Genomic DNA, 20,078 nt, shown 5'->3' on the forward strand with positions numbered 1-20,078 from the left:
TGATGTCATTGCTAGCCAGCAGATGGGCCTAGAAACTGAACTAAGCACGTCAAAAATGAGATTCCTCCAGTCTGTTGTTTGGCAAGTCCAGTCTATGGTTTAGATGGCGTGTCCATTAGAGGGTCATGGGAAAGGTTGGGCTGATGTCAAACAGGAAAAACAAACAGCTTCAAACTGGTTTCAGTTGCAGTCTCAAGCAAAAGATTCTCACTGCTGGAGGTCTGCAGCACATAAACGCTCCGTCCAACGTAAATAGGTGCAGTCAGTGCGGGCACAGGAAGTGGGGGTCTTATCTATTGTAAACATCTTTACTCAGCCTCATTTAGAGCCTTAGGATGTCCCATAGAATTGGAAATACGCACAGTGTTTGTTGTTTATTTTTTTATCTGTGGTTACATGGGTACTCAGAGTCATCCGCTTTAACACGCTCATCACTGATGATACCTCAGTGACTAAGGAAGTGTACATGCCGCACATGCTCTAAAGTGGCGCTTCATTTATCCACAATAAATAGTTGTTCAGCCTCATATTTTCTATGTAAAAAATGCTGCTGTTAAAAAAATTGTGTTTTAGTTTGTGGTAACTGTATGCTTTTCTAATGTTATAGACCCACACTCAATCTTCACATTTTCCTTTTTATATTTCACAGTTTTTGTTCTGACTTTGAGTGTAAATATGTGACATTCGGCTGGATGGATTTAATATGGTATATTATTTTAAACGCAGCTGTGCAGAATCTGCATCCAAACACTTATTCAGAAAGCTACACATAAATTTTGTTAATTATTTCTATTATAATAAGTAAAACAAAAACAATCATGCTAGTTGTGGAAATTAGTAGAACTTTTTTTATTGAAATATTAAACAATATATACTTAGAAATTAAATGGAACTAAATATATAAATATTATATAAATATATACACATATATATATATATATATATATATATATATATATATATATATATATATATATATATACACACTACCGCTCAAAATTAAATAAAAAACACAGTAAAAACAGTAATATTGTGAAAAATTATTACAATTTAAAATAACTGTTTTCTATTTGAATATATTTTACAAAGTAATTTATTCTCGTGTTGGCAAAGCTGAATTTTCAGCATCGTTACTCCAGTCTTCAGTGTCACATGATCCTTCAGAAATCATTCTTTTTTTGCTGCTCAATAAACATTTATGATTATTTTCAATGTTGAAAACAGTTGTGTACTTTTTTTCAGGATTCCTTGATGAATAGAAAGTTCAAAAGAGCAGCATTTATCTAAAATACAAAGCTTCTGTAGCATTATACACTACCGTTCAAAAGTTTGGGGTCAGTAAGAATTTTTATTTTTATTTTTTTGAAAAGAAATTAAAGAAATTAATACTTTTATTCAGCAAGGATGCATTAAATCAATCAAAAGTGACAGTAAAGACATTTATAATGTTACAAAAGATTAGATTTCAGATAAACACTGTTCTTTTGAACTTTCTATTCATGAAAGAATCCTGAAATATTTACACAAATATTTTATACATCTGTAAACAAGAAATGTTTCTTGAGCAGAAAATTGACATATTAGAATGATTTCTGAAGGATCATGTGACACTGAAGACTGGAGTAACAATGCTGAAAATTCAGCTTTGCCAATACAAGAACAAAAAACAGTCATTTAAAAAACAGTCATTTTAAATTGTAATAATATTTCACAATATTACTGTTTTTACTGTATTTTTAATTAAGTTAATGCACCCTTGCTGAGCAGACAAAACTTCTTTTAAAAAACATAAAAAATCGTACCGATCCCAAACTTTTGAGCGGTAGTGTGTATATATATATCTATCTATCTCTCTCTCTCTCTCTCTCTCTCTCTCTCTATATATATATATATATATATATATATACATATATATATATATATATATATATATATATATATATATATAATGTGTAATAAAATATATATAATTTTTTATTTTATTATAAATATATAATAAAATATATAAATAATGGCCTGTTGAATTTTGTGTAAATCTGTTGTGCTTTCAATAGAATATTGTGCCAGCTTAAATGTCACTTGAATTCAAGTTATTTAAAAGTCAAATATGAGTCTGCCATCTACTGGTTATTAAATTTCAGGCTTTGTTTTTGAGCTATGGAATGAAAATAAACAAATAAAAACTCTCCTCATGTTTTCATGAGACTCTAACATGGTGTTTGTTTACAAGTCTAACATTTTATGTAACATCTTATCTCTGCAAAAAACATTTATCATCAAAATTACAGCACAGGAAATTCCAACTCATGCCACCTTTTTTTTTTTTTTGGTGTGTGTGTGTGTGTGTGTAGGAAGGGAAGAAGAAATTTGACAAGGAGACTGAGAAATATTACACGGTTTTGGAGAAGCACTTAAGCCTGTCTTCCAGAAAGAAAGAGTCCCTTTTGCAAGAGGTAACTTGAATGTTCTTTTATCGCTATAAAATATCCAGAGTTACAGTATATAATTAAGTATAATTTGGAACGATTTCTTTTACCCTCATCAAATGGTTTGATTATAACTGATTTTTTTAAAGGCAGACACCCAGATAAATAAGGAAAGACAGGTCTTCTATGATGCCTCCCTGGAATATGTTTTCAAAATCCAAGAAGTGCAAGAGAGGAAAAAATTTGAGTTTGTTGAGCCGGTAAGACACACCGATTTCCATTTCTGCAGCATTTCCATGAATGCAACTTTTATTTGGGGAGATGAGAAATAAGAAGACTTCCTCTTAATGAGACAAAAATTGCTACACTGCTTTTAATCTGTTGGCACATATTGTAACATTAGCAGTGTTGTTTCTCTGGAGCACATGCCAATCAGAAAGAAAGTAATGATAATAGCCACATCCTGCACATCTATCAACCTATAAATAGGTAGATTGTGCATAATTATGAGTGTGATATTGCTTTTATACAACTGTTCAAACTGCCTCTGTCTTTTTCACAGCTGCTAGCTTTCCTCCAGGGACTGTTCACTTTCTATCATGAGGGTTACGAACTGGCACACGAGTTTGAGCCGTACAAGCAACAGCTACAGTTCAACCTCCAAAATGTAAGAGACTTCAGATGACGTGGCATATCAGTCTGATAATGAGCCAACAAACACATTATGTTTATATATTAGAATATCCAGTATTTATTTCTGCATATGGAAGGAACTGTACTTTGGATTTCAGTGATGTCCCTATAGAACCAGTACACTGTTTTGTTTTGATGTTCCCTCTAAAGACAAGGAATAATTTTGAGAGCACAAGACAGGAAGTGGAGAATTTGATGAGAAGGATAAGATCTGCAGAGCAGGACTTTAAAGCTCCAGGACAGTGGACCATGGAGGGCTTTCTCTATGTGCAAGAGAAACGTGAGTATCCTCCTGAGCAGTTTGGGATCGGTAAGATTTTTAATGCCTTTAAAAGAAGTTTCGTCTGCTCACCAAGGCTGCATTTATTTAATTAAAAATACAGTAAAATGAGTAATATTGTGAAATATTATTACAATTTAAAATAACTGTTTTCTATTTGAAAATATTGTAAAATATAATTTATTCCTGTGATGCAAAACTGAATTTTCAGCATCATTACGCCAGTCTTCAGTGTCACATGATCCTTCAGAAATCATTCTAATATGCTGATCTGCTGCTCAAGAAACATTTAATGTGTACAATTGTACAAAATATTTGTGTACAATTTTTTTTCAGGATTCTTTGATGAATAGAAAGTTCAAAAGAACAGTGTTTATTTGAAATATAATCTTTTGTAACATTTTAAATGTCTTTACTGTCACTTTTGATCGATTTAATGCATCCTTGCTGAAAAAAAATATTAATTTCTTTAAATTCTTCTCAAAAAAATAAAAATAAAAATTCTTACTGACCCCAAACTTTTGAACGGTGGTGTAAAATGTTACAGAAGCTTTGTATTTCAGAGAAATGCTGTTCTTTTGAACTTTCTATTCATCAAGGAATCCTGAAAAAAAAAGTACACAACTGTTTTCAACATTGAAAATAATCATAAATGTTTATTGAGCAGCAAATCAGCATATTAGAATGATTTCTGAAGGATCATGTGACACTGAAGACTGGAGAAATGATGCTGAAAATTCAGCTTTTCCAACACAGAAATAAATTACATTTTATATTATATTCCAATAGAAAACAGTTATTTTAAATTGTAATAATATTTCACAATATTACTGTTTTTACTGTATTTTAATTAAATAAATGCAATCTTGGTGAGCAGACAAAACTTCTTTTAAAAATATAAAAAATCTTACCGATCCCAAACTTTTGAACGGTAGTGTGTATATATATATATATATATATATATATATATATATATATATATATATATATATATATATATATATATATATATATATATATATATATTTGAACTAGTAAAAAACTAAAATAGAGCTAAATGTTAAATATGTAAGTTATAATATACATTTAGAATACTGATAATAATACTGAATAAATATTATATAATATAATATAACATTCAAAAGGTTGGGGTCAAACAATTGTGCTGCTTAAAATGGTGATACATTTTTTGATGAATAAATCAAGTAATAATTGAAAGAACAGCATTTATTTGAAATTAAAAAAATTTCTACTTTTGAACACAAGTGTATATTTAGAATATTGATTTCGAAGTAGATTGTTAATAGGTATAAATTCTTGTTCACTGGAACAATTCATGTGCATTATTGATCATCTGTCTTCTGTTGAAGGACCCTTGGGGTGCACATGGAGTCGCCATTACTGCACATATGAGAAAGGGACCAAAATGTTTACGATGAGCAACTCTGAATTCAAATCTGGAGGCAAACAGGTATTAAATATTTAGCATTTAAATGTTATTAGCTTAATTTCTCATGTTTATATTTAGATATATTTTGTCTTTTATTGATAGAATGGACTGATCATGAGTCCCCCTGAGATGTTTAAGCTGAAGTCCTGCATCAGACGGAGGACTGACTCTATTGACAAGCGATTCTGCTTCGACATTGAGGTGGTGGAAAGGTGTGTGAGAGAATTTTGAGTGCTGCAGGAGATTGTGTTTAATACTCTCTTCAGTCTGTCATTTTCAACACTCTCTCCTTCCTTCCATCTCTTCTTTTCTCTCCTCATAACTGAAGAGGTAACCCTTGTGAAGGGCTTCTGTTCAGTTATCTGCAATGTTTCTCTAAAGCCCATCGGTACGTTGCACTTTTATCCTGGACTGCTGCCATGTTCTAATAATATCACTTTTAAAAAAAACGAGCTTCCTTCCCCTGATGTGCTGTATTTAAGGGTTTGTTCACACTTGGAAGATTTGCTTTGATTAAAACAAACTCCAGAACAAATGCTCTGTTAATGCAGTTCAAGTTTATTTAAATAACGCTTCCATCCGAACCTTAGTGCACCAAACAAGGGGACCGGGACCCACATTTTCGCGAAAAACAGTATGTGAACAGAGTAGTATGTCCGAATTCATAGTATTCGAAAAGGACCCGAATGACTTAGTACTTTCGGTGAGATACTGAAGTGCGCATACGATGGACACTTTACTATCCCATGAGGCCACGGGAGAGGATTTGTGAATAGAGTTGAAGGGACGTAACTGACGCTGGTAAGTCATGTGACAGTAACAACATGGCAGATGTAGTACGTCCAAATTCATTCATACCACACGCATTCATACCAATTACTTTACCAATTGGCTCTTATATTTAAGAGGCGGGACTTTGTTTTGCACTTTCTCCCATTCATAGTAATATGAGTGCACCATCTTTGTATATCTATAAGTGATCTATAAGTTCTGTCGCAAACAATGTACATCATAAAAGCTGTTTTTCGTTTTGTGTAGTTAGGTTCATTGTTAAAAATGACAGTGTGAACACTAAACAAACCAGGACTAAATGTATCACCTTCTTTTTTGGTCACAAAAAAAGAGAGAGAACCAAACTACAAGTGTGAACACTCCCTAAGTTACTTTTTAACGCTATATAACAGTGTCCTAAACATGCTAAACAAAAAGTTTTATTTTTGTAACATTTTATTTTTATACTGTTTTTTTTATATCACTAATTGCAAAAAATTCAGACATGTTGTTCAGTAAGTCAGTCGGATGTTAAAGGTGCCCTAGAATTAAATATTGAATTTACCTTGGCATAGTTGAATAACAAGAGTTCAGTACATGGGAATGACATACAGTGAGTTTCAAACTCCATTGTTTCCTCCTTCTTATGTAAATCTCATTTGTTTAAAAGACCTCCGAAGAACAGGCGAATCTCAACATAACACCGACTGTTACTGTATTTATAATACTGTTACGTATAATTCATAAACACATCTTCATTCTCTATAAATCTCTCCAACAGTGTGTAATGTTAGCTTTAGCCACGGATCACAGCCTCAAATTCATTCAGAATCAGATGTAAACATCCAAATAAATACTTCATTCACATGATCCGATGTATGCATGTAGTATGCATGACGAACATCTTGTAAAGATCCATTTTGAGGGTTATATTAGCTGTGTGAACTGTGTTTATGGTGTTCAAGGCAAGCGCGAGCTCCGGGGGCGGGAGAGCTCGAGAATTAAAGGGGCCGCAGCCTGAATCGGTGCATAGTTAATGATACCCCAAAATAGGCAGTTAAAAAAATGAATTCAAAAAAATCTATGGGGTATTTTGAGCTGAAACTTCACAGACACATTCAGGGGACACCTTAGACTTATATTACATCTTTTAAAAAGAAGTTCGATGGCACCTTTAATTCAGTAGCTGCTCTGATGGATTTGGTGAAGCTTTTGAGTGATTCAGACTTCAGACTAGTAAATTTGTGAGTGTTTTTGACCAAAACCAAACCAGAAAAAAGTCAGTTGAATGATTTGTGATTCAAACTATACTTTAAGTGCTGTACGGGTAAAGCTAGTGAGGGTAACACAATGGGAGTTATGCACAACAACCTGTAAAACAGGTTGCATCGCTTCCGGTTCAGGTTTTTTATGCGCTTTGTTAAACATAGAGGTGTTTTACTCAAGAGACCTTCAAAGGAGTGCGTAAAGATGAGCGTAACCGATGTCCATCACATATGCAGAATGATATTTTTATTTTTCTTCTTATTAACATTTAGATATTTAACCTTTATAAAACACCAACAATATCAAGAACTAGCTAGGTTAGCTGATTACCTTAAAAGTCTATAGGTATCGCTGTTAGTTCGTACAGCTGTTAACACTTTCTCTGACAATCAGATGCAATGAGACCTGTTTGTTCATTTCAAGTTTGGCATAAAGCATGTAGAAAGACATGTGTTTGGTTTATTTTGTGATACCCGTGCCTTGAACTCATTGCATTAATTAAAACCTTGCAACTCAGGTAAAATATGATTTCTTTTGCCAAGTTGGAGCCGGTGAATGGAAGTGAAGGAAAAACTTCTTTTTGCTACACTCCTAGCTTTGTTTGCAAGCTTGGGAAACCTCTCATTATGCATAGGCTTAATGCTTAGAGCTTGATTTAAAAAAATCCTGGTAATAAATAAACAGATAAATTATGCAAAATTCTTATACCAGTAGTTTAGAGATATAACGTCTATCAATCTGTCCCACAGGCATGGCATCATCACTCTTCAGGCTCTCTCTGAATCCAACAGAAGGCTGTGGATGGAGGCCATGGACGGAAAAGAGCCGGTAAGAGCGGCCGCCCAGCCTACGCTGCTCAAAATGAGACTCTGCTCTCAGTTTTATAAACATATGTCTGTTCATAGTGCAAGAACTTAATTGTAAAGATTGTATTTTTTAAAATCCTGATAAGATAACAGTAAAAGACAGTAAAACAAAGGGTGGCAGTCTTTTATTCTCAGTTCAACCAATGGCATTCAAGTCAGGATATCTGTTTGGCTGACCAATGACAGACAAGGAAACCCATTTGCATTATTTTTGCACTTTAAAGAGGTTTTATTTTTTCTTTGGCCCAAGTTATCACTGACTCCCTTTTCCCATTATAGGCACGTAATTGTTGTTATAGAGGCTCTTTGAACTCCAGGCAATGAATAGTTTACAAATGGACAGGAAAAAGATGACAACTGAGAATTTACACTTCACTAATGACTCTTTGTTTGGACTCTTATGCTGTCAGCTGTAGTTGATTGGCTTCAACTCATTTGACCCTCATTGCACCGTTATTATTTAGCTGAGTTTGTGAATTCTTATATACAAAGGATTATTAGTGGGTGTATGTTTATAGTGTAAAACTATAAATTGTATTTTGTATATTCGGCCTTATAATTTATTTCTGCGAAGAGATATGGATTATGCAATTTATTTCATTAATGTATATGCTTTAAATCGCATTTATCTTTTGTGTTTTATAAACACATTCTGATTTCTTCTAGATTTACACCCTTCCAGCACTTCTGAGCAAGAAAGAGGAAAGTAAGTTCATCTATTTAATTGTCATTTTTGGTGTAGAGTAAGATGAACTGTTTCATTTGGCAGTTTGTAATATAGACATACAGTTCAGTTTGAACTTGCATCCACATGCCTTTTGATTCATAAGACAAAAATAGTTAACCTGCATTGGCCTCATATTTATACAACATATAAACTCTCTGTCTCCGCAGCATTCCTAAATGAAGCAGGCTTTAATTTTGTAAGGAAGTGTATAGAGCTTGTGGAAACAAGAGGTGAGTCTCTGCATCCTTTTCATTTCATTTAAGTTTTGCATTACGTGTTTTATGACATGTATTATGTGCATGTATGTACACTACCGTTCAAAATTTTTTTCAGTAAAAAATTAATACTTTTGTTCAGCAAGGATGCATTAAATTGATCAAAAAGTGATAGTAACTTTAAATGGAGAGTTCACCCAAAAAATTAATATTTTGTCATCATTTACTCACCCTCAAGTTGTTCCAAACCTTTATGAATTTCTTTCTTCTTCTGAACACAAAGGAAGATATTTGAAAGAATGTTGGTAACCAAACAGATCTACCATTGACTACCATAGTATTTATTTATTCTCACCCCCCATTTACTACCATAGTAGGAAAAATAAATACTATGGTAGTCAATGGTAGATCTGTTTGGTTACTGACATTCTTCCAAATATCTTCCTTTGTGTTCAAGAAAGAAATTCATACAGGTTTCGAACAACATGAGGGTGAGTAAATGATGACAGAATTTTCATTTTTGGGTGAACTATCCCTTTAAGTGACTTTTATATTGTTATAAAAACAATTGCATTTAAAATAAATGCTTTTAATTTTTTGTAATGCGTTTTCTATTTAATTTTCTATTAATCACTGGATTAATGGCTGCTGAAAATTCAGCTTTGCCAGTAATAAATTGGATTTTAAAATATATTAAAATAGAAAACATTTCGCAATATCACTGTTTTTACTGTATTTTTGATCAAATAAATGCAGCCTTGAAAAGCATAAGAGACTTTTTCCAAAAAATCTCACTGACCTCAAAGTTTGAATGATACGATATGTCTAAACAAAAATATGACTTTCATTTTCATTGAATCAGGTTAAATCAGTAATAATTTATTAAACTTAAATACAAGAAGTTTATTTAGCTACTAAATGAACTACATTTTTTGATTAACTTACAGAAAACTTTTTTATTGCGTTTAATTGCTTATAATGCAAAAATTGTCTTTTCCCTTTCATGTCTAGGCATTAACACAATGGGACTGTACAGAATAGGTGGAGTTAACTCTAAAGTCCAGCGACTGATGACCTCAGTATTTGGTACAGTAATTTAGAAATCCACTAGTACAGAATGTTGTTTTTTTCCTACAGAAACCTGATAAATTCATATATACGTAAAGACTTTTACATAGTACCATTTTATACTATTGTTTAAAAAAAAAAAAAGATTGTTTGTTAGAAATACACTATTTACAATAACCTTAAATGGATAGTTCACCCAAAAATGAAAATTATCCCATCATTTACACATTTCTTTTAGATGAACACAATCAGAGAATATCCTGGCTCTCCGGAAGCTAGTTATTTTAGGTTATAAAGTTGTAAATATGGATGATTTTCTTACAAAATCCATCACTTCACTTCAGAAGGCCTTTATTAACCCCCTGGAGCTATATAGATTATATTTATGATGGATGGCTGCATATATTTTTGGCCTCAAAACACCATTCACTACCATTATAAAGCTTTGGAGAGCAAGGATATTTTTAAATAATAGCTCTGATTGTGTTCATCTGAAAGAAGATAGTCATATACACCTAGGATGGCTTGAGGGTGAGTAAATCATGGGATAATTTTCATTTTTGTGTGAACTAAACCTTTAAACATATGTTTTTGAAGCCAAATTCTATTTAATATGAGTTAATTTTACCCTTCCAGCAGCCAAAGCTCCTGCAGATATGGACCTTGACCCAGACACCTGGGATAACAAGACCATCACTAGTGGCCTGAAGAATTACCTCAGGTTTGTAAATAATTGCCATAATTTTTACTTTTTGAAAATGGCATGTTATCAAGGAAATAAAGTAAGTCATTCTGTTCCCTGCAGGTGTCTGGCAGAACCTCTCATGACCTACAGACTTCACAAAGACTTCATCATGGCAGTCAGTGAGTCTCAGCATGTTCTCTCCTCTATGAACTCATCCTTCCATCTGTGACTGTTTATTTGATGATTAGATGCTTTTGGATTGTTTTTTAGAGTCTGATGATCAGAACTACAGGGTCTGTGCTGTTCACGCCCTCGTCCACAAGCTCCCCGACAAGAATAAAGAGATGCTGGATATTCTGATAAAACATCTTCATGTGTATGTCGCTCTAGTTCTTGAACGTTGAAGAAGAAACTGCACGTCTAGTACATTCGTTCATGTGTGTGCTTTAAATTCCACAAGGTGGTGCTAACCATAGTGTTTTTAAAAAAATGTTCTGCTGTTTTTGACAGGGTTTCCACACATAGTCAGAAGAATCTGATGACCGTGTCTAACCTGGGTGTGATTTTTGGCCCAACGCTCATGCGTTCTCAGGAAGAGACAGTTGCTGCAATGATGAACATCAAATTTCAAAATATTGTTGTAGAGATCCTGATAGAAAACTATGATAAGGTGATCATTTAAACAGACAATTCTCTTTTAATAGACAGCATGCTGAAAGAGGAACGAATTGTTAAATAAAAGATGAGAATTGGTAATCTGACTACTAGGTTTACCTTTTAACAAGAATATTTCAAATTCTAGCCAATAAATAATTCATGTTACTGCCAATAACTAGTAAATATCCAGTATTACAATTTTATAACATTTTTGCCTGAATAAACTCAAAATAAAATGGTTAATAACACTAGAATCAATAATTTTAAATTTAATAGTTTTAGTTTTTATTTTAGTTAGGGTTAGTTCACCCAAAAAATGAAATTTCTGTCATTAATTACTCACCCTCATGTTGTTCCAAACCTGTAAGACTTTCGTTCATCTTCAGAACACAGTTTAAGATATTTTTTATGAAATCCGAGAGGTATTTGACTCCTCCATAGACAGCAGTATAATCACCACTTTCAAGGTCCAGAAAGGTACTAAAGACATCGTTAAAATAGTCTATGTGACTGCAGTGGTCAACCTGTATAGAATCTGAATACTTTTTGTGCGCAAAAACAAAAATAACAACTTTATTCAACAATATCTTCTCTTCTGTGTCATTCTCATACGCTGTTTACGTTCAGCGCTTCCAGGTTTTACGTCCGAACGCTGAGTCATTATTGGCCGGCTCCTGCGTCAGCATCACACGCATTGTTGAATAAAATCGTTATTTTTGTGCACAAATAGTATTCTCATCGCTTAATAAAATTAAGGTTGACCACTGCAGTCACATGGACTATTTTAACAATGTCTTTAGTTCCTTTCTGGACCTTGAAGGTGGTGGTTAAATTGCAGTCTATGGATGAGTCAGATACCTCTTGGATTTCATCAAAAATATCTTAATTTGTGTTCCGAAGATGAACAAAGGTCTCACGGGTTTGGAACGACATGAGGGTGAGTAATAAATGTCAGAAATTTCATTTTTGGGTGAACTAACCCTTGAAGACTGGAGTAATGATGCTGAAAATTCAGCTTTACCATCACAGAAATAAGTTAAAATTTTAAATATTATTATTATTGTTATTTTAAATTTTATTAATATTTCACAATATTACTGTTTTGGATGTATTTTTTTTATCAAATAAATGCATCTTTGATGAGAATAAGAGACTTTGACTTTTGAACGGTAGTGTATATCTTGCGATAACCAATAAGGTACAGATACTGTATATGGTACAGCCCTACTTCTCAACTATCAAATATTTGTTTTTATATACTTTTGCTCATCTAATGTTCTTTGGTTAGATCAAAACACTTTTCTTGTCTTTTTTTTTCTTAGATATTCCATCAAGCTCCCGACCCTAACGTCCCCCTGCCACAGCCTCAGCCTCACTCTCACTCTCAGTCTCGTGCCAGTGCCCGTCGCAGCAAAGCCATCTGCCTGTCTTCAGGGTCCCGTAAATCCAGAGGCCTGTACCCTCCCACCCTGTGCCTGGCTGATGCTGACAGTGAGTGTCCCCAAAAACAGGCATTTTGTCCATCTGTTAGAGTAGTCAATTTAACCCCTTCTCTCCATCAGGTGACACGTTCAGCAGCAGTCCAAGTAGCACTCCTATGGGCAGTATGGAGTCTCTCTCATCGCACTCTTCAGAGCAGAACAGCTGCTCTAAGACGGGCTCCCCTTCTCGTTCCAAACACAAGGCATCAGGGAGTCTGTGCTGGACCACTTCATCTCCCTCCTCCAATGGGCCTAAAAGCCCTGCTTGCACCACCAGCCCAGATTCCAGCTCCAAAGAGGATGCCAACAAGACTGACGGAGAATGGGAAGAAGCACTGAGTACAAGCCCAGGAGATCGAAGCTCTCCGGCTTCAGAGATTCTCCAGAGGACCCTAGGAGAGACACTGGAGAATCATGGGGAAGAACAACGCAGTCTGTCCACCTGTTCTTCTCTCACTTCACTTCACATTTCTGAGGGTAAGAAAGAGTACATTTAGCTGCATTTTTGCAAAAAAATATCATAAGTTTCTTTCCTGTTTCCAGACATGTACACTTTTGGTTAACATTCATCCACCTTAGTCTTCCTCAACATCCCATTATATGCATTACTTCTCAGAATGCAAATATCTTCTTCCTAAAACAGTTTCTCTACCTCTCTTGCAGTATTATTTTCTGAGATCTGAGATTTTCTGAGGGTTTTTATTGTATTTTCTGTTTTCATTTTCATTAAAGTTTTAATAGTTTTGTTGTGTTTTTGTCATTTTTACTAGTAGTTGTTTTTTATATAGTCTGTATAGTTTTTATTACCTTTTATTTCAGTTTTTGTTATTTTAGTACAAGTTAAACTAAATGAGAAATGTTTTAGTTTTAGTTTAAGGGTTAGTTCACCCAAAAATGAAAATTCTATAATTTATTACTCACCCTCATGTCGTTCCACACCCATAAGACCTTCGTTCATCTTCAGAACACAAATTAAGATATTTTTGATGAAATCTGACAGCTCAGTGAGGTCTGCATTGACAGCAAGTTAATTTACACTTTCAAACGCAGAGAAAGCTACTAAAGACATATGTAAAACAGTTCATGTGACTACAGTGGTTCAACCTTAATGTTATGAAGCGACGAGAATACTTTTTGTGCGCCAAAACAACAAAATAACGACTTTATTCAACAATATCTAGTGATGGGCGATTTCAAAACACTGCTTCATGAAGCTTCGAAGCTTTACAAATCTTTTTTTTTTTCAAATCAGTGGTTCGGAGCATGTATCAAACTGCCAAAGTCACGCCCCCAGTGGTGAACCATTGAAATGTATAAACACTTATGATGTAAGGAAGCCTCATTTACTGAAATCATGTGACTTTCAGGCTCCGAACCACTGATTAGAAACAAAATATTCGTGAAGCTTCATGAAGCAGTGTTTTGAAATCGCCCATCACTAGATATTGTTGAATAAAGTCGTTATTTTGTTGTTTTGGCGCACAAAAAGTATTCATATTATTCAAGTATTCCTCACTTAATAACATTAAGGTTGAACCACTGTAGTCACATGAACTGTTTTAAATATGTCTTTAGTTGCTTTCTGGGCATTGAAAGTGTAAATTAACTTGTTGTCAATGCAGACCTCACTGAGCCATCAGATTTTATCAAAAATATCTTAATTTGTGTTCCGAAGATGAACGAAGGTCTTATGGGTGTGGAACGACATGAGGGTGAGTAATAAATGACAGAGTTTTCATTTTTGGGTGAACTAACCCTTTAACTATAAAATCCTGCTCCCTAGTCTCTCCCAAGGCCTGTTGGCCTTGACTACAGAAAGAAACATTGTTCACTTGTTCCCCCTTGTGGCATTCAGCTACAGTAACCATTTGAAACATAAGAAAAAGAAACAACATAACAGATACTTTTCCCAAGACATAATGATTCACACACACGTTTCTCGGTAACGCACAGGTTTCAGAAGTTGTCACGGCTCCATCCAGAGCCTGGTGTCACGCAGTCAAAGAGACAGTCTCAAATCCCTCCATCTGCCTGATCTTCCTCCTAAAGAGAGTGTGAGATACAGAGCTGAATCCTCAGCCAGCAATGGTTACCAGAGACCGGGATCTGTGTAAGCAAAAACCGCAGTGATCTTCTGTCATAATGAAAAATCAGTTTGTTACACTGATCTCAGTTGCTGTCAGTATGATATCAAATGTGGCATGCTTTTATCCCCCAGTGTGGCCTGCCGGGCAGCAATCTTTGAGAGTCCTATGATTTCCCAGCCAACAATAGGAAGGTAATAAGCCAGTTTAAGTGTATTATTAAGTTTATTATTATTAGTGCTGTCAAATCGATTAATCGCACAAGTGTGTGTTAAAATTTCACAACAGCTAAAGTGCACTGTGCTAAGAGAAAGACAATGCAGTTGTGATCAGATATCATTTATGCTGTATTATATCTTATGAGGATATTTCTGAAGTCTATTCTATGTTATTGTCTGGCATTTTTCCTTATACACTATTGTTCATAAGTTTGGGGTCATTAAGATTTTTTTTTAAGTTTTTGCATTTATTTGATCAAAAATACAGTAAAGCAGTAATATTGTGAAATATTATTACAAATTAAGTTTGATATTTTAATATATTTTAAAATGTAGTTTATTTTTGTGATGGCAAAGTTGAATGTCACATGATCCTTCAGAAATCATTCTAATATGCTGATTTGCTGCTCAAGAAGCATTTCTTATTTTAAATGTCATGCTGCTTAATAAATCTTTTTGAAACATTATACCATCTTTATCATCTTTAATGCATCTAATGTATTTATTACTTGAAAAAAAATTCTTACTGACCCCAAACTTTTGAATGCTACTGCCTATCCCTAGAATTACGTTAAACTTTCTTGGGCAGAATTCGGTCTTTGTTCTACGGAAGAGGATTAGGCCCAAGCAATAATAAAAAAAATAAAACCATCTCGAGATTAAAGTTGTTAAATTTCGAGAAAAAACTCGTTAAATTACGAGAAAAAAGTCGAGATAAAATGTTGAGAATAAACTCGTTAAATTACGAGAAAAAAGTCGAGATAAAATGTTGAGAATAAACTCGTTAAATTATGAGAAAAAACTTGTTAAATTTCGAGATAAAAGTCGAGATAAAATGTTGAGAATAAACTTGTTAAATTACAAGAAAAAACTCGTTAAATTTCGAGAAAAAAGTCGAGATAAAATGTTGAGAATAAAGTCATTAAATTATGAGGAAAAAACTTGTTAAATTATGAGAACAAAGTCGAGATAAAATGTTGAGAATAAACTAGTTAAATTTCGAGAAAAAAGTCGAGATAAAATGTTGAGAATAAAGTCATTAAATTACGAGGAAAAAGTTGTTAAATTACGAGAACAAATTCGTTAAATTCTGAGAAAAATGACGTTAAATTTCGAGAAAAAAGTTGAGATAAAATGTTGAGAATAAAGTCATTAAATTATGAGAAAAAAGTCGTTAAATTATGAGAACAAATTCGTTAAATTACGAATTTGTTCTCATAATTTAACGACTTTTTCTTGTAATTTAATGACTTTATTCTCATAATTTAATTACTTTATTCTCAACATTTTATTTCGACTATTTTCTCGAAATTTAACGAGTTTATTCTCAACATTTTATTTCGACTTTTTTCTCGAAATTTAACAACTTTAATCTCGAGATGGTTTTATTTTTTTATTATTGCTTGGCCCTAATCCTCTTCCGTATTGTTCTGTATATTTTGTTGTTGAGTTGTTATTTTTCCAGCCCTACTTTCTTTGCAAATAATAAAAAATTGCAGTAAACTGTTTCTTAAAAAGGCTCTTGGTTACAGAAAACAATCAAATTATTGTGTGTAGAACTGAAATGTGCTGTAATTTGACTGAATTTCTTTATATAGATATTGTCTGTATTTAAAAAAGCCAAAGTTTAAGTGTTGTCGATATTGACAGTGATGTTAGTGAGTTTCCTTAATGGTCTTGTCTCTAACTCCCTCTGGTGTTTTTACAGAGAGGCTAAAGCCTTGTATTCCTGTCAAGCGGAGCACAGTCATGAGCTCAGCTTTCCTCAAGGGGCGCTCTTCTCCAATGGTAACCTCACTCTCTGTTTAAAACTGTTGTTTGTGTACTGTTGCTAAGGATTCAGTTTGAGCTCTAAGCCTTTACTTTTATTAGGAAACAGAAACACAAAAGGCTATGTAAAATGTTGTGTACTGAATTTAACTCTTTATTGTTATGTGTTTGTCTTAATGTCCATGCAGTGTATGCTTCAGTGGAACCTGGCTGGCTCCAAGCTACATATGACGGCAAAACTGGACTTATCCCAGAGAATTATGTGGCGTTCTTCTGATGGGGCCAAAAAAAGGCAAAAGTCCATGGTATCCATGGTGTTCATTTCTGCAAAAAAGGGACCATTTAAATGTACATTGCTGCTTTACTGTATGTAAATCGTTTTTGCGAAGCATTATAGTATTTTGTAGTATTATAACCAGTTCATTAACCGACGCATTTGATAAAGTTTATTCAGGATGTAAATATCACATTTGTCTTAAATGTACAGTAGATTTTATTACCATCTAGGTACATGCAGTTGAATGTATTAACATACTTTCTATATTTATATGTGGCTCATAATGCTAATGGGCTCTGATACTTAAAAACTGTAGACATGAGCTCATAACACTCTGATCAGTGTTGCGGTACGGCTCTGAAGGAAATGTATAGAGGGAGAATTATACCTGTGCCATATGCATTAATTAGCGACCATATTAAGTAGAAGAAGATACTGTATTGCCCAATGTGATATATGTGAAATTGTTAGTAGTATGTTTTATTGACTTTTATTGATCTTTTCAGTGATACCAAAAGATCAGCCATTTTTGGTAGATGCAGGTCATCTTTCATTTCAGTAATTGTTGAATCTTTTAGGTGAAATCAAGGAGTTGCCACTCACTGTTATTCCATACAATTTCAAAAGTTTAAAGAGAAAATCTGTGCCTCTAAATAGTGTTTTTTTTTTATATATATAAGAACCTTTTCATGTCTTTAACTTTTTTCCCCAAATTTCAACAAAATATATCTTGAATGGACTGACTTTACTAGCCAAAAAGTTTCTTATATACTTATTTTATTATACACTAATATACTGTCAAATTTGTGGCGTTTAGCAAAAAAGTGTTCTTTCAGTAGTTTAGGTTATACTGTTAAATGTAATATAGATTTTGTTTAATTAAGTACAATCAAAAAAAGACAAAATACTTCTGACAGTGTTAAATTTTGTAGCGTCTCAGTTATAATTTGTGCTCATGAAAAAAATGCAGTTTTTCCAAATAATGGCTCTGCTGTATTTTATTTTACACTGGTTTAGCATTTCTATACCTTGAAATGAAAAAAAATAATTGTTATATAGATTATTATACTGATTATTAACATCATTCACAAAGTAATTTAATGTTTGATGTTTTTTGTTTTTATAAAGCATTTTTAACTAATAAAATGTTGTTTATTTACTGAAACCTTGATTGTGTTTTGAACTGTTCTTTTGTCCGTCTGTCTGTCTCCATTCATCCATCTTTGCCAAATCATTTCAAATCTAAAAGGCATTCACAGTTTAGGCCTGCATTGCATTTTATATACACTGTTGAGAAAACATGGAAAAATTACAAAAAATTCCAGATTTAGAAATTTGAAAACATTACTTCACTTTGCCTTTGTACTATACATCAGTATGACCCACATTATTACAAAAAAACAATATCTTATTGTATCCTTGGAATCCCCAAGTATTTTCATAAGTTGAATTCTCCTGTGGTATCAGTTGCTTGTAAAAAGGGGGTTTTCCTGTACTGTGGACTGATATGAGATACTATCTCTGACGTCATAATCTTAAAGACCTTTAACAAAAAGTCCAGGGGAGACCAGCAAAGTGATTTCCAGAAAAGAAATGCAGTCACAGTGTTGCAATTGATGTTACAACATGTGAACAGCAAGGACATCAAAGATTTACCATTCAGGTGTATAAAAATTACAGACTGTAATAGCTTTTACACACATATATATATATATATATATATATATATATATATATATATATATATATTCTGGATAGGCTTTATCTAAAGGTTTGTGTTGCTCTGGTTAAACAAAGCTTTGCCAACTTAGCAGCATGTGTTATTGTGTCAGCAGAGTCAAACAAAGCAGCTCTGATTCATGAAGCACGCTGCATTCTTTATTTTTCCATTCTCTGTGGAGCATTTTGTGAAAACATGGCCTTACTTTCTCACCATAACTCTGTGATATTTTTAATTTGCATAACATAAATGTTCCTGAGTTTGTCTCATGCTTAGTTGGAGACTTAACTGACCTTCTGAACAGAAATTCTTTTGTTACACAAAAAGGAGAAATAATGTAACTCTTTAAGTAATATGCCTCAAGAGTCCCTGTGGAGAAAAGGAACATGACATATTGAAAAAGTGGGCTGTCCCATTATAGTTTATCTTGATACAAAGAAAAATCATTAAACATTTTGTGTTTGAACAGAACTTTATGTAATCGAGGGAAAATTATGTTGATATATCTGATAATGTGATCACATGTCATTAGAGGTAATTTCCAGCAACAGAAAATTGTTCGCCTAGCATTATTACCTATAATTCTGTAGGATGAGCATTGTTTATAGACACAAATTACATAGATTATATATATATATATATACAGTACAGTCCAAAAGTTTGGAACCACTAAGATTTTTTATGTTTTTAAAAGAAGTTTCGTCTGCTCACCAAGGCTACATTTATTTAATTAAAAATACAGTAAAAAACAGTAATATTGTGAAATATTATTACAATTTAAAATAACTGTGTACTATTTAAATATATTTGACAAAGTAATTTATTCCTGTGATGCAAAGCTGAATTTTCAGCATCATTACTCCAGTCTTCAGTGTCACATGATCCTTCAGAAATCATTCTAATATGCTGATCTGCTGCTCAAGAAACATTTAATGTGTACAATTGTACAAAATATTTGTGTACAAATTTTTTTTTAGGATTATTTGATGAATAGAAAGTTCAAAAGAACAGTGTTTATCTGAAATCTAATCTTTTGTAACATTATAAATGTCTTTACTGACACTTTTGATTGATTTAATGCATCCTTGCTGAATAAAAGTATTAATTTCTTTAATTTCTTTTCAAAAAAATAAAAATAAAAATTCTTACTGACCCCAAACTTTTGAACGGTAGTGTATAATGCTACAGAAGCTTTGTATTTCAGATAAATGCTGTTCTTTTGAACTTTCTATTCATCAAGGAATCCTGAAAAAAAGTACACAACTGTTTTCAACATTGAAAATAATCATAAATGTTTATTGAGCAGCAAATCAGCATATTAGAATGATTTCTGAAGGATCATGTGACACTGAAGACTGGAGTAACGATGCTGAAAATTCAGCTTTGCATCACAGGAATAAATTACTTTGTCAAATATATTTAAA

General features: G+C 33.2%; 1 protein-coding gene across 1 annotated transcript in view; it reads left to right on the forward strand.

Annotated features, from left to right (window-relative positions):
- The window catches only part of arhgap42a (Rho GTPase activating protein 42a), a 35,276-nt gene extending 17,175 nt beyond the window's left edge, over positions 1-18,101 (forward strand). Inside the window, exons 5-24 of the mRNA XM_048167443.1 lie at positions 2,352-2,453; positions 2,576-2,686; positions 2,989-3,093; positions 3,270-3,399; positions 4,770-4,870; positions 4,952-5,061; positions 7,636-7,714; positions 8,419-8,458; positions 8,647-8,709; positions 9,706-9,780; positions 10,399-10,483; positions 10,568-10,626; positions 10,718-10,823; positions 10,958-11,117; positions 12,427-12,595; positions 12,667-13,062; positions 14,539-14,695; positions 14,804-14,863; positions 16,596-16,675; positions 16,846-18,101. Coding sequence (XP_048023400.1) covers positions 2,352-2,453; positions 2,576-2,686; positions 2,989-3,093; positions 3,270-3,399; positions 4,770-4,870; positions 4,952-5,061; positions 7,636-7,714; positions 8,419-8,458; positions 8,647-8,709; positions 9,706-9,780; positions 10,399-10,483; positions 10,568-10,626; positions 10,718-10,823; positions 10,958-11,117; positions 12,427-12,595; positions 12,667-13,062; positions 14,539-14,695; positions 14,804-14,863; positions 16,596-16,675; positions 16,846-16,934 — 2,277 coding nt within the window. The 3' untranslated portion in view covers positions 16,935-18,101. The remainder of the gene's footprint in view (positions 1-2,351; positions 2,454-2,575; positions 2,687-2,988; positions 3,094-3,269; positions 3,400-4,769; positions 4,871-4,951; positions 5,062-7,635; positions 7,715-8,418; positions 8,459-8,646; positions 8,710-9,705; positions 9,781-10,398; positions 10,484-10,567; positions 10,627-10,717; positions 10,824-10,957; positions 11,118-12,426; positions 12,596-12,666; positions 13,063-14,538; positions 14,696-14,803; positions 14,864-16,595; positions 16,676-16,845) is intronic.
- The last annotated feature ends 1,977 nt before the right edge of the window (positions 18,102-20,078 follow it).

This window comes from Megalobrama amblycephala, linkage group LG18 (assembly GCF_018812025.1).
Source record: "Megalobrama amblycephala isolate DHTTF-2021 linkage group LG18, ASM1881202v1, whole genome shotgun sequence".
NCBI lineage: Eukaryota > Metazoa > Chordata > Actinopteri > Cypriniformes > Xenocyprididae > Megalobrama > Megalobrama amblycephala.